Source organism: Herpailurus yagouaroundi, unplaced genomic scaffold, assembly GCF_014898765.1.
Source record: "Herpailurus yagouaroundi ecotype Mexico unplaced genomic scaffold, PumYag 211, whole genome shotgun sequence".
Lineage (NCBI taxonomy): Eukaryota > Metazoa > Chordata > Mammalia > Carnivora > Felidae > Herpailurus > Herpailurus yagouaroundi.
The window spans coordinates 7,261,790-7,286,217 of NW_024412442.1; the positions used below are offsets into that span (position 1 = coordinate 7,261,790).

Consider the following 24,428-nt stretch of genomic DNA (forward strand, 5'->3'; position numbering starts at 1 on the left):
ACTTTTATGCAAAATTCACACCAAAACTCCAAAATAGCTGTAATAAACTGATGAGACACACAAGACAGACAAGTAACCAAAGTATTATATATCTATACCATTTTTCTCTCTACATTTCTGTATAGTCTATCACATTACATATAATAGTATAACTAATTCAAAGCTATAGTTTCAATCACCATAGCTTTATTATGACTTACCATACCAGGAGCAGAACCAACAATACTGATGATCCATAAAATACAGAAAAAGTATACTAACATAAAAGTCATGAACAAACAGGGAAAGATAATCTATTTTATAAATTGGCTGTCTATATGGAAAAGAATGAAATTAGATTCCTACTTCACAATATATATTTTGAAAAGAGGGATATTTATGGGGGTAGGGAAGAAATTTGTAAGCCAGACACAAAAAAGTATAAATCATGATAAAAAGATATATACAACTAAATTTAAATTTAAATTTCTGTAAATTATCATAAAGTGAAAAGCCAGTCTAGAAAATATTTGCAATCATAATAAATATCAACAAAGAATTACCAAGAAAATGCAAATAACCCCAAAGAAAAACTGACAATTTATAAGTAAGGAAACTCAATGACTAGTCAACATGGTAAGAGATGCCCAAATTTACTAGCAATGCAGGGAAACACGAAACAATGATAATTCGTGTTCTTTAGTTTGACAAAAAAAAAAAAAAAAAAAAAAATCAATCAATCAATGATAATATCTGAAAAAATAAATTTTAGGGGCATGCAGGGAAACTATATAACTGAGAGAGTGAAAACAGGTAAAACCACTTTTAACAACTGGTAATCCTAGTGCGGCTGAAGACAGACATGTCACACAACCTAACAGTTCAACTTCTGGGCATGTAGCCTGGACAAGCACATGTACATGACGAAACACGTACACAGATGTCCACCGTGTGATGTTTGTAATACGGAGAAGACAGGAAACTACTACCGAGCAGCGGAATGAACAGATTATGGTTCATTCTGGAATAAATTATACACAGCATATAAGGATGTTGGTGATCTCTTTTGTATTACTAATTTGCCCTAATAAATGTTGAAAACTAAATCTGGTCATCTAAATACCACCCTTAAAAATGGCGCTATAAAATGCTCACACAGAAAAGTCGCATACCTATTTCATCTATGAAAATGATGGAAGGCTGTAGCTTTATGGCAAGGGAGAAGACCGCAGCAGCCAGTTTCTGAGACTCTCCGTACCACTTATCCGTCAGCGTTGAAGGCTGAAGGTTAATAAATCGACAGCCTGCTTCTTTGGCTGTGGCCTTGGCAATCAATGTTTTGCCACAGCCTGGAGGCCCATACAGAAGAACTCCTGGAAATTAACATGTCATTTTATTATTTACATTTTTTATGTGATAATCAACATACTAATTCGGCCCACACTAAAATTTTCCCCAACATGTTAATGGTAGGAAAGGAAGGCGCCACTTCCTAAGTTCAGTGTCAGTGACGGCTATAAAATTACAGCATGCTTGTGCCTTCTCCCTTCACGCAAAGGTCTAGCTCAGGATCCCCTTGACATCCAAACTCACGCCACTCGATCCATGGTTGGCAAAATGGTCCAATGCCCTCCACCTTCACAAGCTAACAGAGCACTACAGCACATTAGAACAGCCCAGAGAAAACTGAGAACTTCTTCAAACCAGGCTGCGGGAGGGGCACCTGGGTGGCTCAGTCGGTTGGGTGTCCAACTTCAGCTCAGGTCACAATCTCACGGTTTATAAGTTCAAGCCTCACATCAGGCTCTGTGCTGACAGCTCAGAGCCTGGAGCTTGCTTTGGATTCCGTGTCTCCGTCTCTCTCTCTGCCCCTCCCCCGCTTGTGCTCTGTTTCTCTTTCTCAAAAATGAACATTAAACAAAAACAACAAAAACAGGCTGCAGCAAACACCGTTTCGATGTTACTGAGACTTAAGTTTTATCCAAAAGGGCACACGCCTTTTTCCAAACAGATAATGATCTCTTCTTCCAAAGGACAAAAGCTGCCAGTCACTTTTGTTTTACTCTCCAAGGAATGAAACTGAATCCTTCACCTATCGTCTCCACAGACAGCAGTCTGCCGCTTAATACAACTTAAGGTAATTCTTTTAACAGGAGAGATCTAAACTGGTCGAGGCCTTGGGCATTTTGGGAATCATCACCAACTGTTTAGCAACCAAAATTAAGTAACATTTTTCTATGTTAATAGTAAAATTATGTTCCTGGCTATAGATTATCTGTAGACGGGCCTGACGAATATTATAACCTGCAGACTTAAAATATTTGCTTAATTCATAGCTTCTCTACTTTTCCCATGTCACAGCACTTAAAAAGACAGTATTTACAGGTGACATATTAGGGTAATATGAAGAGACTTTGGAGATTTCCAAAATATTATTATGCAATAAAAATAAAATATAGGGGCGCCTGGGTGGCTCAGTCGGTTATGCATCCGACTTCGGCTCAGGTCATGATCTCACAGCTCATGGGTCTGAACCCTGGGCTCTGTGCTGACAGCTCAGTTCTGGAGCCTGCTTGGAGTTCCGTGTCTTCCTCTCTCTCTGCCCCTCCCCCGCTCACATGCACGCGCGGTTTCTCTCTCAAGAATAATAAACATTAAGAAAATACAAAAATATAAGAAAAGTAAATATTTTGTATTAAAATCCCACCCTGCCTAAATTTTCATTTTTTTCTTTTTAATGAGAAGCTTGATTCCATAAAACAAATATTTTTCACATCAAGCTCTTCAAAGTAATGTTCAGGCACACAAACTTTTCCTCGGGCATGCACAGATTTTTCTAGGGGTCTTCATAATTCTTTAAGAATTAATGAAGTTTAGTCATCTTACTTTTCTGAAGCCATTTTAAAATTTAAGTCAATAAGCTTTGCCAGTACATCCCTTTGCAATTTTTAACTAAGTCCATTCAGGTGTAAAAAATGTAGTTAAGTCATTTATAATTTCAACCCCCTATCGATACTTCTTCCTTTGGATGGCACATGTGAACACCACAGAGTAGTGGTCTAATGCCATTTAATTCACATCAAACTGAAAACATACGGGGTGACTGCAGATGCCTGGAATTATTACAACATTTATTATTTTGATCATACAATTTAATATGGAATGCAGATCCACAAACTTTTATATGCATGTTATTTGAATCTTAGGGTTTTCTGAGCAAACTTCTGATGCAAAAGTCCTTGTATCTTGTTGACTGTGCTGCTACAGCACGCCTCACAAACCGAGGCAAGTGTTCTTAGAATGTCCTCTTTGATTCCAAGTATTCATTCATCACTTTGAGTCCTCTATTCCTGACAGTTTAGTTTTGGCACTCCTTAGCAGGATTAAGTTTTTCCTATATTTTTCTTCTGGAATTACAATTAGTGTTATTAATTAGGCAGCTTTTTTACAGTTTTGTTTTGTTTACAGGGTATGAAACTCAACATGCGTTGAAAGCTTTGGGATTTCATAATCTTCTGGAGGACAGACATGATAGGGGAGGTGCACGTATGAGCAGGGAGTGTTCACTTCCTGACTTGGGTGGTAGCTATGGAAGTGTCAGCTTTCCAGTCACCCACTTGGCTGTTTTATCCCCACTTCTGCACGTTGCTTCACTAAGACTCACGTTGTCTCACCTGGCATATTATCAATGAGTCTAGCAGTAACACTGTTTGAAGGGCCATCTTCTCTATATCCTTTGTGGGATGAACACTACCCTGTTCATTCTTAGGAAGAGTGATACATGAATGGTCCCACAATGAATGCGAGGCATCCGGCTTCAGTTATTAGTTTTGCAGTCTTTTAACTAGTTTTTTTTGAGCTCAGTCTGGTACTTTCACAACCATTTTCAACAAAACGAAAAACTACGATTATTACCTTCATGCTTTGCAGAGGCTAAAAATTCAAACCCCTCTTTAATGTGGATGTTTTAGTAAGGGCTTTACTTCGTAAGTACTACGTGCAAATAAAAACTTTAGGGTGAGGAAGAAAAGAAGAATTGGGACAAAAGATCTAAATTTGAAATAATCCTTATTCGTGACAAGTATATTACCTTATCAGTAACCAACTTTTTTCTTTTTTGAACTAGTTTATTGACTTTCAAGCTTTAATAAAAAAAATTGTCCAAATGGTGGAAAAGTAAGTATCTGTAAAAACTGAGTCTATTTAAATACAAAGTACTCAAGGAGGTGGAGGGAGGGATGGAGGCTTTTATGGCCCCAGAAAAATCACTTCTCAAAATATATTTTTCCTAAGTTACCTACATTTTCAAGAAACATCACAACATGGAACATGATAAAATTCACAAACATAAAATTTATGTGCTAAAATAATGATTACCGAAGTTAGAGTTTAGCGAGAACTGTTTGTATTCATATGGAATTCTCAATGTAAATTTTTAAACATTTGGAAGAAAGCACGGTTATTTTTTTTTTTTTTAATTTTTTTTTTCAACGTTTATTTTTATTTTTGGGACAGAGAGAGACAGAGCATGAACGGGGGAAGGGCAGAGAGAGAGGGAGACACAGAATCGGAAACAGGCTCCAGGCTCCGAGCCATCAGCCCAGAGCCTGACGCGGGGCTCGAACTCACGGACCGCAAGATCGTGACCTGGCTGAAGTCGGACGCTCAACCGACTGCGCCACCCAGGCGCCCCAACACGGTTATTTTTTTAATGCAACCATGAACATTCTATGGCATGTCCTTGTGACCACTTGGTGGCATGACAGCTGCCAACTTTCTACCTTCACGTGATTGGCTGATCTCGTGTGCTACTATGGAAGACATTCTCAAACCATCCTCGCGTAGTCTCTAAGGCAGTGCGGACTTTTAGCCCCGACAGCAACGAACTGTCCAGGGATAACATAAAATTGGCAATAAAACAACGACTCTAACCTATGTAACCTACTTCCAGTTCAAAAATGGAACAAACTACGGTATCCAACCGATTTTACGCTCTGCTTCTGTCTGCTAACATCCAATTTATGTTGAGGGTCAAAAAGTAAATCAATGGCTTTTCAAATTTTGTTCCTGATAAAAAACTTTCCAAAAATGCAAGGCTGAAAAGGCTCAAACAGCATAACTTTAGATCACACAATCAAGAGCTACTCAGGTAACTTAAAAATTTTAAAATACACACAGAAACCACTTCTAGTTTTGGACAATGCTTTCAAAGAAGCACCAGATATACACGTAACTTTGAAGTATCCCATTGTAATTTGGTGTCTGCTGTGTTAATTGACTGGGGCTTTAAACCAAGTGCGACTGGTACAGTGACCCAATTACCTGGGCTAGGTGTCACTGACGAGGGCTGGAGCTTTCCCGAACAGCACAGAAAACGCATCTTACTTTTCTCCCATCCAAGTACTAACTGGGCCCCATCCTGCATCTGACTTTTCTAGATTCACGAATTAAGAAACTAGGGGATGACAACTCACACAAGGTCTTTCTTGTTCAAACTACCAACCAGCCGGAAGAGGGTAAAGAACTAAATAAGCCAACTTGTACTTTACTCTTTGATCTTGGCTCAGATAAATCATCTGCAATTTTCTTCTGGGGAAAAAATTTTTAAAAACACAATAAACCAAATGCTTTTTGCTAGGGGGGAAAAAAGGAAGTATTGTTGTTTCAGAAAATAAAACAAAATACCTAATGAACAGTTTTGCTGTTTTAGTTAATGAAAAGAACACGTCATCATCACCCTCTATTTACCAGGAGTAAAAATTACCTACTTTGTGAAAGTGTACAGGTATCGGCTTCAATTACTTTTGAAATGTAAATTGATGCATTTTGATATAACTGCAAAATTAATAAGATTACAAGCAACCATAACTTACACACAGCACTATGTTGATATTTCTAAAGATCTTTTTTTTGTGATGTGTCTAATAATTTGGTTTCAGCCTTGAAGAGCAGCGGAAAAGTAAACCTGTCTAGTATGAGGAATACAAGAAAGAGCAGTTTCCACTCTTTCCACTGCTGTAGCGTTTGTATGGGATAGCCACGGTAACACACGTGTATTTATCTCACTGCCAACTGTCACCGAAGCTCCATCTGAATCACCTTTCATAATACGTTTAAACGTGATTCATATTTGAGTGGACAACAATAAAAGCATTACACGTAAGGAAGGAGTTATAAGCATTTCCAATTCTTGAGTTCTGAGGTTTTTAAAATCATCGCTAATTAGGAATAAGGAAGTTTCCCTTAAAAAATAAGTAGCATTTAATTTCTAGTTCACCTGTACTCCAGTACTACTTCTAAAAAAACACTGCAATCCAAAAATAATGAAGATTACTAGGAGGAAAAAACAATATTGCTAAATTATGAGACAACAAAAAGAGTTCTTACTTTGAAAACAAAAGAACCCATACCATGACTTTAGATTTTTTAATTTCAATTTTCCCAATTTTTATTTACTTGGAAGTAATAAAAATGAGTTTGCAATAAAGGGATTATTTTGACATGTAATCACAGGGAAAAAGTTTTACCTAAATTTGGGAAGCTGAAGAATGAGCAATTATTTTAAAACTACTATTTATAAAACAGCTCACTGGATCTCAGTATTCTCTTCAACATCCGACCTCAGCGATACCAGTTCTATAATGGCAGAAAGTTTCAATGTTTCCTACATTTTTAATACTTTAGCAAATGTAAACTTTTACCATACCCTTTGGAGGCTGCAGAAGCCTGGAATTTTCAAACAAATGCTTCTTTTTGATGGGTAAGATGACTGTGTCTTTCAGATCCGTAATGACATCATCCAGACCTGCTATATCACTCCAAGTAACCTGATAAAAGGTAAGGTCAACATGAATTTTACAACTTACATATATGCAATGAAGTTAAAAGGAAAAAAAAAACCAAAATGGCAAACCTTAATCTGATAATTATATGTAAATAATAAAAGATTAATATATAATACTAGTAAAGACTTTTTACAGCAATACTGAAATTATTTAATTACCATGAAATTACAAAAAGGAATTAATAATCAACTATCTACTATTAAAAGCACTAGGCCCAGGACTCAAAACTCTACAGGGATCTAATAAGCTGAATTCACTCCGTGTAAGAGGAAGGAATACTCTGCCAAGAAGATGGAGAACCAGCTCAGACAGAGAACTCAGTGCTAGCTGATGGGGAAAAGCTTACCAGCAGTGTCCCTAATTCATATAGGGTGCCGTCAAACACAACAGGTAGACATGTTGGAAATAGGTTCACGCAACACTGGACTTCTGAATTTTATTAATCAAAAATAAAACTTTCAAAACAAAACTTTCATCTTTGTAAATAGGGGATATATACTGTCAAAATAAGCACAGCTTGTGTATTTTAAAACCTTCTGACTCAACTTCAAAAATGGGAATGGGGGGTGCCTGGGTGGCTCAGTCGGTTAAGCATCTGACTCTGGCTCAGGTCATGATCTCATGGTTCATGGGTTCGAGCCCCATACCGGGCGCTATGCTAACAGCTCAGAGTCTGGAGCCTGCTTTGGATCGTATGTCTCCCTCTCTCCCTGCCCCTCCCCTGCTTGTGCTCTGTTTCTCAAAAATAAATAAATGTAAAAAAAAAAAAAAAAAAAAAAAAAAAATTTTTTTAAATGGGGACGGAGTGAAGGGGGGAGGGGATAAAAAAACAAACGGAAAAAACCTAGGGGGAAAAAAAATCAATCTTGCTCTAACCTGGCAGAGTAAAGAGGCTGAAGGTGGGGTGAGTCAGAAGCCATATTTACAAGAAATTTACTTTCACTACAACTTTAAACAAAAAAAAAGGGTGAAAAACCACAGCCAAATCTGAAAAAAAAAAAAAAAAAAAATAGCATCTACTTCCACTATAACAAAAAAGAGAGTCTGTTAGTACAGCCTTACTCAGAAGTGAACACAGAGCCAAGAAGTCCCACTGTAAATTTATAAATCAAATTGAAATGGAGGATTAACTCTGGGGACATGTATCTATCTCTGTGCACACAGATACTAATACTAACAGACATTGAAGACTTTTATTTCCTAGATTTGGAGATAGGAATACCATACTTATTCTATTCTATTTATTTATATCTGTCATACAAAACCTATTTATACCTGCTGTTATCAAATATTCACATAGGAGTTTAGAGTTTATATATTACATTAATCTGATCCTCCAATAATCCTTTTGAAGTAGGTACAGCAGGTATCACACCTTCCCTGGATTACACATGAGGGGACTGACACTCAAAGAGGAAACAATTTGCCAAGGCCATGAATGGAAAAAATTAGAATTCAGAATCTTGTGTTGCCTACCGTATCTTATTACGAAAATCTACATTTAAACTCCAAATCAAATATCCACATAACTTAAAGCAGTACGTTTTATATGCCACAAAGGTGAATATATAAAAGAACAAGTTTATCTAAACAAGTGTGTGCCAAAAAAGGTTAACACGGCAGGCCTCAGACTGTTGTCCTTAGAAAGGCCTACCTGCAAGGCTGGCCTTTGGCTGCAGTATGGGGGCTTGAATTCCTTCATTCCCTAATAAGAACACCTCGCTGTGCAAACAAAATGGTTTACGGGGAACGTGTTTCCCCTCTGAACGTCTAGAATTTTGGTAGATGTTGGGATGTGGGGTCTACATGACCAGTCCCAATTAAAATCCTGGGAGTCTCTACTGAGCTTCCCTCGTGGACACGGCACTTCACACTTGTCCTCACAACCTGCTGCTGAAGGAATTAAGTGAAGCCCGTATGACTTCACTGGGAGAAAGCTCCTGGAAGCCTGTGCTTGGTTTCTTCCAGGCTTCACTCCAGGCCCCTTGTCTTGCTCATTTTGCCTCGTATCCTTTTGCTGTACTCAGTCACATCTGTGAGCACAAAACTATGCCAGATCCTGTGACTCCTCTTAGAGGATCATCAAATATGGCCGTCTTCAGGACCCGACACAAAATGCCAGACCCAAACGATCTTAAATAAGATTAAAGATACGTACGTGCATGTTAAGAGGGTCTACGAGATGAGCTGCAATACTCATTTCATATTCTGAAAGCTTCACATTTTTCACACCAATCTGTTTCATTAATTTTTCTGCCTAGAACAAAAAAACAAGCAACTTCCTTTAGTCTGGTATTTGGGTCTTGGCACTTCAAAAGAGATTATCTGTGAAGTCTAAAGAGCCATGAACAGACATGCAAGAATTTTCCAGGGAAATTCTAGGCCCCTTGACCTCCTCTTCCCCAATGTAAGCTTGTAGGTAAAGACAAAAGGTGAGTGTCTAACTGCACAGAAACCAGGGCAATTTAAACCAGCTCCTAGGAAATGAGAAAACTAGGGCACATGATTGAGGAGATACACATAGGGCCTTGCACTGCTCCAATGAGATTCTAGGGTCCAACTTGATGTCCTTTCAAGTAAGACCATCATGACAGGTGCAGATGAAACCTCCAGATGAGAGCAGAGCAGTTGAACATTTAAAAAATGGACAACTGGAGTTTCTTTTCTTAAATCGAGTTTCTGAAAACAGATGCTTAACTTCCTTCAAATTACCCAGTTATTGACACCAGGTGCCCACGGCAATCAAACTCCAAACTGTTCGAAGATGCTGTCCTTTTTGGTTAAAGCCAATTCCTGGGACTAGGCAACCAGAGATAATAAATCCTAAATTCTAAATGATGGGGCGCCTGGGTGGCTCAGTGGGTTAAGTGTCCGACTTGTGGTATCAGCTCAGGTAGTGATGCTGTGGTTGTGGGATTGAGCCCTAAGTTAGGCTCTGTGCTCAGCTCGGAGCCTGCTTGGGATTCTCTTTCTCTCTCTCTCTCTCTCTCAGCTCCTCCCCTGTGAGCACTCGCATTCTCTCTCTCTCAAAAATAAACACTTAAAAAAATAAATAAATTATAAGTATATTTGCATATATATTTTTAGAGCTGGACAAGACTAACCTGAAACCTACGAGCTCTAGCAATACAACAAAGATTTCAATTAAAATTAAAAACGATAATAATCACAAACATTTACTGAATGGGCCAAACCATATGCCAAAATACCGTAAATGGATTAGCTCACTGAATCCCCCGAGCAAGCCTATGGGGTAGGTACAATTTCTCCCCACCACAGAAAAGGAAATTAAAGTTTAGCTCAGATGAAATAATCTGCCTCAGGTTCAAGTCAGCAAATGGAAGAGACGACATACACATGCAGGCAGCCCCACTCCAGAGCCCACCCTCTAATCACATCCCAATGACCCTACGTTCCCCAATTATAACAGGGCGGTTTGTGACCACCGAGGAGTCTTAAAAAGACTACAGAAAACACATTCAAATTTCAATTAAATGAACATATTTAAAAGTGCTCTGATAAATACCTGCTTTTGTTATATTTTCCTAAAATGCTTTAAAAATATATTGTATACTTTGTTTATTTTTAAGTAGGCTGCAGTCCAACTTGGGTCCTGAATTCACCACCCTGAGATCAAGAGTCACATGCTCCACCAAGTGAACCAGACAGACGCCCCTAAAATACTTTTGATTTTGTAAGATCTTGCTTTGGTCAGGGGGTATGGCTGCTCTAGAAGGAAATTCATCTCACACAGCACTATAGTTACAGACTGCTCAGAGCATAGGATAAATGTGGATAAAGTAGGATAAATCATATCCTAGTAATGTAGCATTTTTAAAATAAATAACCACATAGTTTTTCCTATTTAGCCCCCCCTCCCCCTCGGGTAAAATTACCGAATCAATGGAGAAAACAGCCTTTTCCAGGTTTTTTAATCTCTTTCTTGTAAATATCTTCTCTTTCGCTGATTTTCAATCTTTTGTGTCAGGTATGAAAGGTATCCTATTTTAGCCTCTGTAATAACATCAATTATTCTTTTCCATTATGCTTCTATAAATGTGCAGCCATCCCACATGTGTTCTTTTTAGGCTATGCTGTAAAACAAAAGTTTCCACCAGGGGTGACTCTGCCCCCCAGGGGACATCTGGCAAGGTCTGGGAATACTTCTGGCTGTCACGACCTTGCGGGGAGGGTGCTCTTGGCATGTAGTCAGCAGAGACAGGAATGCTGCTTAACATTCTGAAAGACACAGTACAGCCTGCCCCTCCCCATTATCTGGCCCCGAATGTCAACAGTGCCGAGTTGAGTGCTCTTTCCCCATTAGCTAGCTGCTCTTAAAACTTTACTCTAGGTCACAAATGCTTCTTGCTTTAAACAAACTTTATCTACGTTTGGGATTTCCTAAGTAAAAACGATCAACTGTGTTGTTTATGTTATAGAAATAGAAAATGCCGTGGTCAAATTTACCTAAAATCTTTCCCCCCATATAGTCCCATTTAACGATGTCTTCAGGTTGCATTAACAACACTGACAGAAAACAAAATTAATGTTTATTGGGCAAAACTCATTTTCATTTCCTTACCATCAGCCCGTACAACCATCCTGAGAAGTAGCTATTACTATGCTCGTTTTTCAGATGAGGAACTCAAGAGTCAGAGAAATTAGAAGAATGGCCAAGATTATGAGCTAGGAGTTGGCATTACCAGAGTTCAAATCCTGATCTAATTCCAAAGCTGTTCTACTGAAACACTAATATTCCTCATCTGCGAGACCAGAACGTGGTTAACAAATAAATAAAATAAAGTACCCCTAAACACATCAAACTGTCTTCCAGAAGAAGTTATCCAACTGTTTCTAGCTTTGACAACTTTAAGTGAGCCCGTTTCTAAAATGTTTTACCAAGAAAAACAAAATGATTGTACTCTAAAAATGGCTTATGTTCATGAACTGCTTTATCACTTACAGCTCAATGACAATCGTATTTTCTAGTTACCAACTTTTGCTTGGTTTTTAAGTGAATCTCTCCAAGTAGTTGTCACTCTGTGGAGGAAAAATGGTAGGTGAGGCGTTGAAGGGAGTCAGAGGTAGGAGGGAAACTTACTTTTTACTGTATAGTCATCTTTTTAACTGTTTCATAGTATTTTTATCCTTTCACGCTATTTCATTTTTTTCCTCCATGTAAACTATTAAGAAGATTAAGATTAACAAGATTAAGAAGTGGAGTAGGAAATAGTAAACTACTATTTTTGCCTAGAATGGGAAAGGAGGAAATGGAGAAAAGGAGTAGCAGAAAAGAAACTTTTCATTCAGTTTCTGAACGATTTGTAAAATTGGTTGTTCTTTTGGGAGATTGATTTTAGAAAATTAGAGACGGGCGCCTGGGTGGCTCAGTCGGTTGAGTATCCGACTTCGGCTCAGGTCATGATCTCACAGCTCGTGAGTTTGAGCCCCGCATCGGGCTCTGTGCTCCAGCAGAGCCTGGAGCCTGCTTCCGATTCTGTGTCTCCCTCTCTCTGCCCCTCCCCTGCTCATGCTCTGTCTCTCTCTCTGTCTCAAAAATAAATAAAACATTAAAAAAATTAAAAAAAAAAAAAGAAAATTAGAGATAGCATTAACAAGGGTGAAAAACCAGAGGTAGGTTAACTGATTAAACTTAGGTCTGTTTATTAAAGTCACAGCTAAAGTACTCTGATTTAAGTGTGGATAGAGGAAGTCACTGACAGAAAGCTCACAACACTACATTTCCACGGGAAATGGCAAAGAGTCTGAATAATTATATTTTAGATGTAATCTCTTATACACTTGCATTAAAATTCTTGAAAGCACCCTTTTCTAGACTAACATGGAAACAAGTCGTCTCCCCTCTCACGGTCAGTCTCTGGACGTCATAAGAAGAGTGGGCTTCAGGGGCGCCTGGGTGGCTCAGTTGGTTGAGCGTCCGACTTCGGCTCAGGTCATGATCTCACAGTTTGTGGGTTCAAGCCCCGCGTCGGGCTCTGTGCTGACTGCTTGCTCAGAGCCTGGAGCCTGCTTCAGATTCTGTGTCTCCTTCCCTCTCTGCCCCTCCCCTGCTTATGCTTTGTCTCACTCTGTTTCTCAAAAATAAATAAAATGTAAAAAAAAAAAAAAAAAAAAAAAAAGAGTGGGCTTCCTACCCTCCACCGCACCTGCGTGTGAACAACACTGCGCACCCCCGCCCTGAGTATCCCTCTCTTGGGAGCTCTTTCCTCAGCATTTCCACCTTGGCCAGTCAGGCAACAACAACTGCTTACTCCTGACTTCCTATCTCAATTTACTGGCTGCTCTTACAAATACCTGGCAGTTGAGGGGCACTTGGGTGGCTCAGTGGATTAAGGATCCAACTCTTCGTTTCTGCTCAGGTCATGATCTTGCAGTTCATGGGTTTGAGCGTCAAGTCCAGTTCTGCGCAGACAAACGGAGAACCTGCTTGGGATTCTCTGTCTCTCCCTTTTTTTTTGCCCCCCCCCCCCCCACCCCCTTGTGCTCTCTCTCTCTCTCTCTCAAAATAAATAAATAAACTTAAAAAAAAAATACCTGGCAGTTGAGAGTTCCAGTTTTTTTTTTTAACGTTTATTTAGTTTTGAGACAGGGAGAGACAGCATGAACAGGGGAGGGTCAGAGAGAGGGAGACACAGAATCTGAAACAGGCTCCAGGCTCTGAGCTGTCAGCACAGAGCCCGACGCGGGGCTCGAACTCACGGACCGTGAGATCGTGACCTGAGCCGAAGTCGGCCGCTTAACCGACTGAGCCACCCAGGCGCCCCCAGTTTTTTTTTTTTTTTTTTTAAGGTTTCAGTGTATCATTCCTTCACAAAATATTTCAGCTATTATTTCTTTCAAAATAACTAAAAGTTTTGAAGACTAAAGTACAATGACAGGACTAAAAATAAGAAGACATTAACTTATCTAAGGTCACGGTCCAAACCTTCAGGTGTATGAAGAATTCTCAGTAGTGAATCTTCCCTGGGCTTTGACAAACTACAATCTCAGAAATATTATACAGTGTAATTCTTCAGAAGTACGACATAGTCTCAGAACAGGTCAAGCATTGTTATTCCTCCTGTACTTGGACAGCATACCCAGAGGGTTCCTTTTTCTACGCCCCAATTATCCCGACCCACCCTTTCATCACACATACCTATCAAAACTCTTCTACTACATCTAAATACAATCCAAGCAGCAGCCGTGTGCCCAGGAAATCCCTGTCCATTCCGTAGAAATGGTCTCCTCTCTCATTACCAATTAAATATCCCACATTTCACCAAGCTGGGACGTTTTCCTGGCTTCAGGCTAGAAATTAGTTACAAATATTCTGTTTAATTCAAACATTAAGACTACTTCTGGGTTACTGTTCCTGATGCGAATGCACCTACATCACGTTACCTTTCTTTCAACTCATAACCGTACTACCTTTAAACTCGCACGAGGCCCGCTAATTATCAGGTAGCCTCCAAATGTTGCCTAGGCTGTTAAATTCAGTGCTCTTCCTTTGTGACTGCGGAAGTCACACCTTCCTCCTCCCCCCCCAGTCACACCTGATCTCTGCCCGCAAGGTGTGCTCCTAATTCTCTAATTCCTTTCTGTACTCCCACTTAATTACCCCCCACCTGGCAACACTGCACTTCCTAAATGGCCTGGACCACAGGTCATTATTTCAACAATGTCTTCTGTTGAACCTTAGCACCCCTTACACTTGTACCGGTCAGTCCTATTCTCGGTGCTGGCTCCGCACCACCACTCAGTTTATCTGCTACCGAGATGCTGAGAAACGCGCAAGAAGTTAAGAAAAACAAAACAACTGAATTCCCGATAAACTCATGCTTCCTTCAACTACGCCCTAATGTTCATAACCCACAATTTCTCTCATTAAACACGGATCACATATTTACCTGAGCAGGTCCGAAACCTCCATTCCCATTTAGTTGTAACATCGCCCCATTTCACTGAGAGCAAATGAACTCGACCTTAAAAGGTTCTTGTGACCACTGATCCCAACCCCTCTGGGACCCACCTCCATCCTCTTCGGCAGCAACTCTCCACCTCCTCCTTCTGCGCTAGTCTTTTCCCTTTCCTTCTTTACCTGTCCGCCAGCAAACTCTGGAACGACCACATTCTTTTACTTTAAATTCTACTTGCTGTCCCCAGTGAACGGAAAGCACTCTACATTTACGGACCACTTTTTCTGATCACATTCTCCATATCCTCCTTTCCTCCTGGATCACTCTATGACACAACATTCACAACCAATTCTCTTTTGCAACCTTCTCTTCCTTTGGTTTTGAGGACTTGACCAAAGGATTTTTCAGACAGTGGGAGACAAATGTGAGGAAAGGCTTTTTAAAGTTACATTCAACACCCACTGACTTCCCCCAATTAGTTCTGTGATTTCAGAATGTAGGCCTTCCAGTTCCAATTGACTGCCACAATGAACGACTTCTACAGTGTGCAGTGTTTTGTCTATTTCAGGCGTGTTGGGATGGGAAAGACTAATACCAGTACCTTACATTATCCTGGTTTTATTACTACTCCTCTGGCCATTTTTTGGGTGTTATTAATAATTGGGTAGATGTTAAAAAAAAAAAAGTCTTTAGAATTTACAGGTGAGGCAAAAGAACCATAGAACATGTGCTCTATAAATATCTGTTACACGAATAAATTCAAGTCGTTAATCTACGGAAGAGATTATTGTAAATGGTACCGAGTAACAATTGAATTTAACTCCCTTTCATATAGAACCAACTGTCCAAGTATCAGTTATTGGTTCATCCTTTCTCCAATAATCTACGTACAAAGCAGAGCCAGTCCTTTCATGCATCAATTTCCCACAGCATGCCTAGGTCTGTTTCTCGACTCCACTCTGCTGAATTTGCCAATCCACCCCGGTACCAATAACATACTGTCTTAATAACTGTAGCTTTGTGAAAAGTTTTGATATAAATTAGGGCAAATTCTCCCTCTCCCAATATACATGTCTTGTTTTCAAGAGTGTTTTGCCTATATCTCAACTTTTATTCCTCCATACAAATTTTATTTTTTTTTTAATTTTTTTTTTCAACGTTTATTTTTGGGACAGAGAGAGACAGAGCATGAACGGGGGAGGGGCAGAGAGAGAGGGAGACACAGAATCGGAAACAGGCTCCAGGCCATCAGCCCAGAGCCTGACGCGGGGCTCGAACTCACGGACCGTGAGATCGTGACCTGGCTGAAGTCGGACGCTTAACCGACTGCGCCACCCAGGCGCCCCACCTCCATACAAATTTTAGAAAAAAATACAACAAAAAAAGCCTGTCAGTATTTTTTCATTGGCACTGCATTTAAGTGTAGCTTTCAATCATTTTGTAATTTTCATTAAAAATGTGTTGGACAGGGGCGCCTGGGTGGCGCACTCGGTTAAGCGTCCGACTTCAGCCCAGTCACGATCTCGCGGTCCGTGAGTTCGAGCCCCGCGTCAGGCTCTGGGCTGATGGCTCAGAGCCTGGAGCCTGTTTCCGATTCTGTGTCTCCCTCTCTCTCTCTGCCCCTCCCCCGTTCATGCTCTGTCTCTCTCTGTCCCAAAAAAAATAAATAAACGTTGAAAAAAAAAATGTGTTGTACAGGAGCCTGGGTGGCTCAGTTGGTTGAACGTCTGACTTCGGCTCAGGTCATGGTCTTCCAGTTTGTGAGTTCAAGCCCCACGTCAGGCTCTGTGCTGATGGCTCAGCACCTGAAACGTGTTTTGGATCTTCAGGTTCTGTGTCTCCTTCTCTCTCTGCCCTCTCCCTGGCTCGTATTCTGTCCCTTTCTCTCAAAGATAAACATTAAAAAATAATGTGCTATACAACTCGTGCTTGTCAGTTATTATGTATTTTTTTAATGTTTATTTTTGAGAGACAGAGAGAGGGAGAGAGAGGGAGAGGGAGAGGGAGGGAGGGTGGGTGGGTGGGGGAGGGGCAGAGAAAAGGAGACAGGATCTGTGCTGGCAGAAGACAGCCCAGTGCGGGGCTCAAACCCCCAAACTGTGAAATTATGACCTGAGCTGAAGTCAGACACTTCACTGACTGAGCCACCCAGGCGCCCAGTTATTGTGTATTTTTGATACTACTGTAAACAGTGTCTTTATAAAGCTGCATTTTCAAACCGTGGTGGGTACACAGAAATAGTTGATTTTTGTATACTAATTTTATATCCAGCAGCCCTTAAATTCTTATTAATCCTGACAGCTTTGCTACAGATGTTGTTTACTTTCTACGTAGATTATTGTATTATCTGTGTCTAATGACTGTTTAATTTTTTCTCTTCCATTCTTCCATCTCTTGTTTTTTCTTGATTTATGCATCATTAACAGTAAAATGTTACACAGAAGTGATGACAACAGGCTCCCTTGACTTGCTCCTAATCATAAAGGAAATGCTTCCAACTATTTACCATGAATTATGTTTCCTATAGTAAATTCATTGTATCAGGCTAAAGACATTATCTTCTATCCTAAGATACTAAGAGCTTTTTACTAAGAGCTTTTCTAAAAAGAATATTTAATTTTAACAAAGGCTTTTTCTGCATTTGAGATAATCATAGTTTTATCCTTTAATCTGTTATTATAGAATAAATATATTTATTCCTCAAATGAAGCCAGCCTTAAATTCCTGGAATAAATCCTACTGGTCATAACATGTTACCTTTTTTTTTTATACACTGCTAAATTCAACTTGCTAATATTTTAAGGTTTTTCCATTCATTTACAATTGAGATCAAGCCCGTGACAAGTTTTAGAATTGTTATTATGCTGCCCTCAGAGTTTGCATCAGGTTGTTATTATAAATTTCTTCTTTATATGTTTCTAGAATTTACCAGTAAAACTTGATGGGCCTGGAGTATTCTTTATCAAAATATGTGTCCAATATTACTTCATAGGTATGAGAATAAGTATCCACGTTTTCTAATCCTACCTTCCTTTGAGAGAGAGAGCATGCAAGTGGGGGGGGGGGAAGGGCAAGGGGGTGAGAGAGGATCCTAAGCAGGATCCACAGCCGGTGTGGAGCCCGATGCGGGGCTCGATGCCACCACCATGAGATCAGGACCTGAGCTGGAATCAAGAGGCCTGACGCTTAACTGAGCCACCCAGGTGGCCCTCGTCACCTAATGTTTAAAAAAAGTTTATCTATTTTGAGAAAGAGAGAGTGAGAGTGCACGTGCAAAGGGAGGGACAGAGAATCTGAAGCAGGCTCCGTGTCCCACGCAGACCCTGACACTGGGCCCTATCCCACAAACCATGGGATCCTGACCCGAGCCGGAATCAAGAGTCAGAGGCTAAAACAACTGAGCCGCCCACGTGCCTGTCGTCTTCTAATTCTTGAGTCAGTCACGGAAATAAATATTTTTCTAAGAGTCTGTCTAGGTTTTTACACTTATTGGCGATTATTTACTTTCCTTATTTTTAACGTCTGCAGCATCGTCATTATGTTTCCTTTATCATTCCTAGTAATATTTATTGGTGGCTTCATTCTTTTTTCATGATTGGTTTTACAAAACTGTCAAATATTTTTGTATTTTCAAATAACTAACATATTGGCTTCACTGACTTTCTTTACTCTGTATTCATTTTCTGTATTTTTATTCACTCTTCTGTTCTATATTCATTTCTTATTTGTCTATTGACTTGACTATTCCCATTTTTTCATTATTTGTGAGTTTATGTTGAAAATCTTTTCTTGAGCTTAAGTTGGAGATTTAATTAATCTTCTACCTTCTTTTGCAACAAACACTTAAGACTATAAATCTCTGAGGGGCGCCTGGGTGGCGCAGTCGGTTAAGCGTCCGACTTCAGCCAGGTCACGATCTCGCGGTCCGGGAGTTCGAGCCCTGCGTCAGGCTCTGGGCTGATGGCTCAGAGCCTGGAGCCTGTTTCTGATTCTGTGTCTCTCTCTGCCCCTCCCCCGTTCATGCTCTGTCTCTCTCTGTCCCAAAAAAATAAATAAACGTTAAAAAAAAAAAAAAAAAGACTATAAATCTCTGAGTACCATTTAAGACATGACGTTTAATTCAATTATAAATATTTTCTAATTTCTATTATATTTTCTTTCACTGAGGAGATCTTCAGAGATGTTTCTTACTTTCCAAGCGTACTGGGGGGCACCTGGGTGGCTCAGTCAGCTAAGCGTCTGACTTCTGCTCAGGTCATGATCTTGCAGTTTGTGAGTTCGAGCTCCACGTTGGGCTCTGTGCTGACAGCCTGGAGCTTGGAGCCCATTTCAGACTCTGTGTCTCCCTCTCTCTCTGCCCCCCCACCCCCCCTTCATGCTCTGTCTCTCTCTCCTTCAAAAAAAAAAAAAAAGTCCAAGCGTACTGGGTATTTACTGATCTTACTGTTCTGCACTGGAGCCGGGGGATGTAACAAGCATGCTACCGGTACCACGAAGCCCGATGTCTGCTGTACAATGTAGCAACCGGTCCAATTTTGTAAATCCTACATGAGTGCTTTGGATATGTACCCTGCATTTGTCTGATGCACGATATGCTATACATGGCCACTAGATAAGCCGCTACTTACTTAAATCTGCTATATCCTTACCGATTTTTAAAAAATGTTTCATCTGACCACATCAAAATAGAAAAGCTTCTGCACATCATAAAGGGAAGCAATCAACAAAACTAAAAGACAATCGGGGCGCCTGGGTGGCGCAGTCAGTTAAGCGTCCGACTTCAGCCAGGTCACGATCTCGCAGTCCGTGAGTTCGAGCCCCGCGTCAGGCTCTGGGCTGACGGCTCGGAGCCTGGAGCCTGTTTCCGATTCTGTGTCTCCCTCTCTCTCTGCCCCTCCCCCGTTCATGCTCTGTCCCCCAAAAAAATTAAAAAAAAAAAACGTTGAAAAAAAATAAAAAAAAAAAAAAAACAAAAACAAAACTAAAAGACAATCTACTGAATGAGAGAGGTATTTGCAAATGACATATCCGATAAAGGGTTAGTATCCAAATTATATAAAGAACTTATATAATTTAGGGCATCTGGGTGGCTCAGTCAGTCAAGCATCTGACCTCAGCTCAGGTCATGATCTTGTGGTTCGTGAGTTTGAGCCCCGCATTAGGCTCTGTGCTTACAGTTAGGAGCCTGGAGCCTGCTTTGAATTCTTTGTCTCCCTCTCTCTCTGCCCCTCTCCCATTTGCTCGTTCGCTCTCTCTCTCTCTCCTTCAAAAATAAACTTAAAAAAAAAGATATTACACAATTCAACATCAAAAAACCCAAATAATCATCACAGACATTTCTCCAAAGACATCCAGATGGCCAACAGACACATGAAAAGATGCTCAATGTCACTCACCATCAGGGAAATGCAAATCAAAACCACAATATCACCTCACATCTGTCACAACGGCTAAAATAAAAAACACAAGAAACAACAAGTGTTGGCAAGAATGCAGAGCAAACGGAACACTCACACTGTTGGTGGGAGTGCAAACTGGTGTAGCCACTGTGGAAGACAGTATGGAGGTACCCCCAAAAAATTAAGACTAGAATTACCATACGATCCAGTAATTCCACTACTGGGTATTTACCCACAGAATAAAAACACTAATGCAAAAAGATATATGCACCCCTATGTGTACTGCAGCATTGTTTACAAGGGCCAAATTATGGAAGCAGCCCAAGCGTCCATCAATAGATGAATGGATAAAGAAGATGTGGTCTAGATACACATTACTCAGCTGTCAAAACGAATGAAATCTTGCCATTTGTAACAACGTGGATGGATGTATAGGGTATAATGTTAAGTGAATAAGTCAATCAGAGGAAGACAAACACCATATGTGGAATTTAAGAAACAAAACAAACGAACAGAGAAAAAGGAGGCAAACTAAAAAACAGACTCTTGACTATAGAGGAGAAACTGACAGTTACCAGAAAGGAGGTGGGGGCAGGAAGAGGTACGACAGCAGAAGGGGAATTAAGAGTATACTGATCATGATGAGCACTGAGAAATGTATACAATTGACCAACCACTGTATTTTGCACCTGAAGCTAATGTAACACTGTGTGTTGACTGTTTGGAATTAAAACAAAACAAAGCAAAAAAACTTTTCATCTACCAATTACTGAAAGCAATGTTAAAAACCTCTCACCATGATGATGGATATGTTATTTCTCCTTATAGTTCCATCAGTTTTTTGCTTTATATATTTTGAGGCTGCATTAATAGATGCACACGAATACAGAAATGTTCTATTTCTTGTTGAACAGAATGTTTAATCATTCCATAATGAACCTTGTTTTCTCTAATATTTTTGCCTCAAAGTTTATTTTTGTTCACCCAGCTTTCTCTTTGTATTTGTATGGCATATGCATTTTCCATCACTTTATTCTCAACAACTTTCTGTATCTACAATTTCTACGTGGCACTTCAACCAGTATATGTCGTAAGTTTCTCTTTTTAAACCATCTCACGGGGCACCTGGGTGGCTCAGTCGGTTAAGCGTCCGACTTCACCCGGGTCACGATCTCGCGGTCCGTGAGTTCGAGCCCCGCATCAGGCTCTGGGCTGATGGCTCAGAGCCTGGAGCCTGCTTCCGATTCTGTGTCTCCCTCTTTCCCTGCCCTTCCACCATTCATGCTCTGTCTCTCTCTGTCTCAAAAATAAATAAACGTTAAAAAAATTAAAAAAAAAAAATAAATAAACCATCTCACATCTTTATCTTTAGGTGAATTACCAGAGGGTATAGTCTTTTGGAGTCAAAGATTTATGGGACTGTTGTCTCTTGGATACCCTACCTTGGAATAGGGCTGTGCTTTGTGTCCTGAGCTCCTCTAGGCCATAAAAAGAGAAGTTCAAATTCAGTGGGTTCAGCAAATTCTCCTCCAACGTGAAAGCTGGCCATCAAAGCTCATCGTATCTTTTTCGATCTTTGCCTTCAGTTTTTTAGCTGAATTTCTTCCTTTCTTGCTAGCTCATGAATACCTTTAAGATGATTTTAGAAAATATTTTATCTAGATCGTTTAGTTGTTCTCAGCAGAAAGGTGAGTCCAGGTATCTAGTTACCCTAACTGACCTATTCATTCTCCACTGGCTTCACTTCGTCTCCCCATTCCCTAGATGAAGGCTGACTCTTTGGCCTACTATTCATGGTGTTTGATAGCATCTCCTTTAGAGATCTCATTGCTTCCCATAGTCATCCCCATCTATCACAGTGACAATTACATGAAAAACTCTCAACAAAGTTTGAACATATAAATCCTGATGGTGGTAGGAGGAAGATGGAGGAGTGGTTTGGGGAAACCCCACAAATGATAGGTTTTTACAAGAATTACCCTTGGGCCCACTGCATCCAGTGAGACTCACTTCTCTAAGGAGTCCGACTGCTTACGAGCATCTCATGGATGCTCTGAGGACTGATCTTTCCTCCAAGATGTACACCTACAATTTTAACTGCTGGATGAACATTTTCTCCAGGATTCCTACCACCAACACAAACTCAATATGCCCAAATCAAGTATCATCTTCCCACAAACGTGCCCTAGCTACCAGTTTCTAAACCTCTATGAAAGACACTGTGAGTCTCCGAGGACTCCAGACAAATCTTGGATTCATTTGTAAAATGTCCTTTTGTTTTCCCATATAATCACGAAGTCCTTCCAGCATTCTTTTTTTTTTTTTTTTGGTTTTTTGAGGGGGGGGGGGGGGGGGGGGGGGGGGGGGGGGTGGTGGTGGTGGTGGTGGTGGTTGAGCATCCGACTCTGGTTTCAGCTCAGGTCATGATCTTGAGGTTCATGGGATCAGGCTCTGTGTCAGGCTCTGTACTGAAAACACTGAGCCTGCTTGGGTTTCTTCTCTCTCTCCTCTCTCTCTGCCCCTTTCCCTCCCCCTCTCAAAATAAAATAAACTTTAAAAGATAGTCACATCTCTGATTTTAAAAATTCTGAAAATGATATGACCGGTTAACACTGTGACCTCAGACTGAAGTGGGCTTTCATAGTGTAGGTGGCGGGAAAAGCTGCACTTCAGCTGACACGAGGATATACTTAGTTACACAGACACACGGGCGCGCGTGCACACACACACACATACCTGGCAATGGTCAGACATCTCAGAGAGTGACAAAATGACTGATATCATGACATGATTTAGACCTCGAGTCAACTATTTTGTAATCAAATTTAGGGAACAAACTCATACCTGTTTGAACTGCTCTTCAGTTACAAACACTAAGCAGTGTTCGTGACACTGATTCTTGCCGATTTACAAACTATGCGCAGTGCCGTGAGGCAGTCATCTATCCACATCCCGGGTTGCCACATTGGCCCCGAGCATTTTAAAAGAACAAGATTTATTCATCTTTTACCCTTGGCACCAAGAATCTGCTAGGAGCTCAGTAAATGTTTACTGAGTTCACCAGTCACAACTCACAGAAGGAATCTAAAAATTGACGAACAGGAGGAACATCTTGCCCTCAAACAGCAAGAAAAATTTGAGAGGCTCCTTGAAGGGTTCTACTTTTTTGAGTAAGAATAGACACCAAAGCAAATATATCATCCTAATAAGGAAATGACCACAAGAGGCAATAACAGAAAAAAATTAAAAACTACTACTTCTTCTAATAACATTTAACAATTTTTAAATTAGAAATCAGAGTAGTTTGCAAGTGTAAGATCGCAGCTTATCAGTATTATCCACATTTCAAATGTCATGCAAAACAAATTGTATACCATTACTAAAGATAAATTGTTTTTCTTCAGTCTGTTGACAAATTTTACCTAGACTCCCTCATTCATTAGCTGACAAAAATCTTCTAATGAACATGTTCACAACAAAACGCTGGAATGTCTTTATTCTTCATCATTGTTTTATTCTGGTAAGTTACTAATAGAGTTGGAAAACTGAGAAACGAGCACTTTTTTAAGAAACAATGAAATTAAATACGATGTTCAAACACATTTTCACACGGCGAACCTCTCAGTGTGTAATTCTACTATACCCCTTGTTTTACGGCCAAATTGCAGCTAGCTACAAGGAAAGTGACCCTCAGACATCTCACTCGTACCTGTTTCTGAGCTTCCACTTTCTGCTTTCTGGTGGGATCGATTGCATCTACCATCCATTTGATTGTGAAGTATGTCACTGCACCAAATATCGTCAAACGGAAAATTAAGCCGACAACTTCATTCCGACTCAAGGGACGAGAAAAGGCTTCAGCATGTACCATCTTGATTAACCTTAAAAAACAAACAAATGTCACTAGGTAATAACTACATTGATTAAAACCGGGAGACTGAGAGGTAGTTCACCCTCAGCAGGAAAAACTTGGTCAAATTCAACAATATCTACCTTAAAGGGTTTATTTTGAGGGAAAATGAATTTTCAAATGTTAAATAAACACATTTTAAGCTCTCTTTGGATAATGACGGCACATATTAAAACACTGAAGATTTATTATACTTTTTAATGAATTTTCCTAAAAGCTCACAGAATTTAGGCAGACAATAACTCTAGATGAAAAATGCATTCAATATCTTAAAGTATTTATTTACTCTTTTAAACAGCTTTTAAATAACTACTTCAGAAAATGTAGAGATACACTGACTATAACACTAACCCAACTGAAGGCGGCAGCCCATTAC

The 24,428-nt window shown here is 40.0% G+C and overlaps 1 protein-coding gene and 1 non-coding gene across 6 annotated transcripts in view; one reads left to right on the forward strand and one right to left on the reverse strand.

Annotated features, from left to right (window-relative positions):
• Positions 1–24,428, reverse strand: part of ATAD1 (ATPase family AAA domain containing 1) — a 79,617-nt gene that overhangs the window by 30,848 nt on the left and 24,341 nt on the right. For 3 of the 5 annotated variants that reach the window (XM_040454239.1, XM_040454238.1, XM_040454237.1), the window contains exons 2-5: positions 23,852–24,023; positions 8,983–9,081; positions 6,686–6,806; positions 1,152–1,352 (exon numbers count right to left, since the gene is read on the reverse strand). In XM_040454239.1, coding sequence (XP_040310173.1) covers positions 1,152–1,352; positions 6,686–6,806; positions 8,983–9,081; positions 23,852–24,013 — 583 coding nt within the window. In that variant the 5' untranslated portion in view covers positions 24,014–24,023. Of the gene's footprint in view, positions 1–1,151; positions 1,353–3,653; positions 4,372–6,685; positions 6,807–8,982; positions 9,082–23,851; positions 24,024–24,428 lie in introns of those variants that run through there. The other 2 variants (XM_040454240.1, XM_040454241.1) reach the window with 2 other exon arrangements.
• Positions 7,393–7,477, forward strand: TRNAQ-CUG (transfer RNA glutamine (anticodon CUG)). Its single transcript has one exon. It is a non-coding gene; the product is annotated as a tRNA-Gln (tRNA).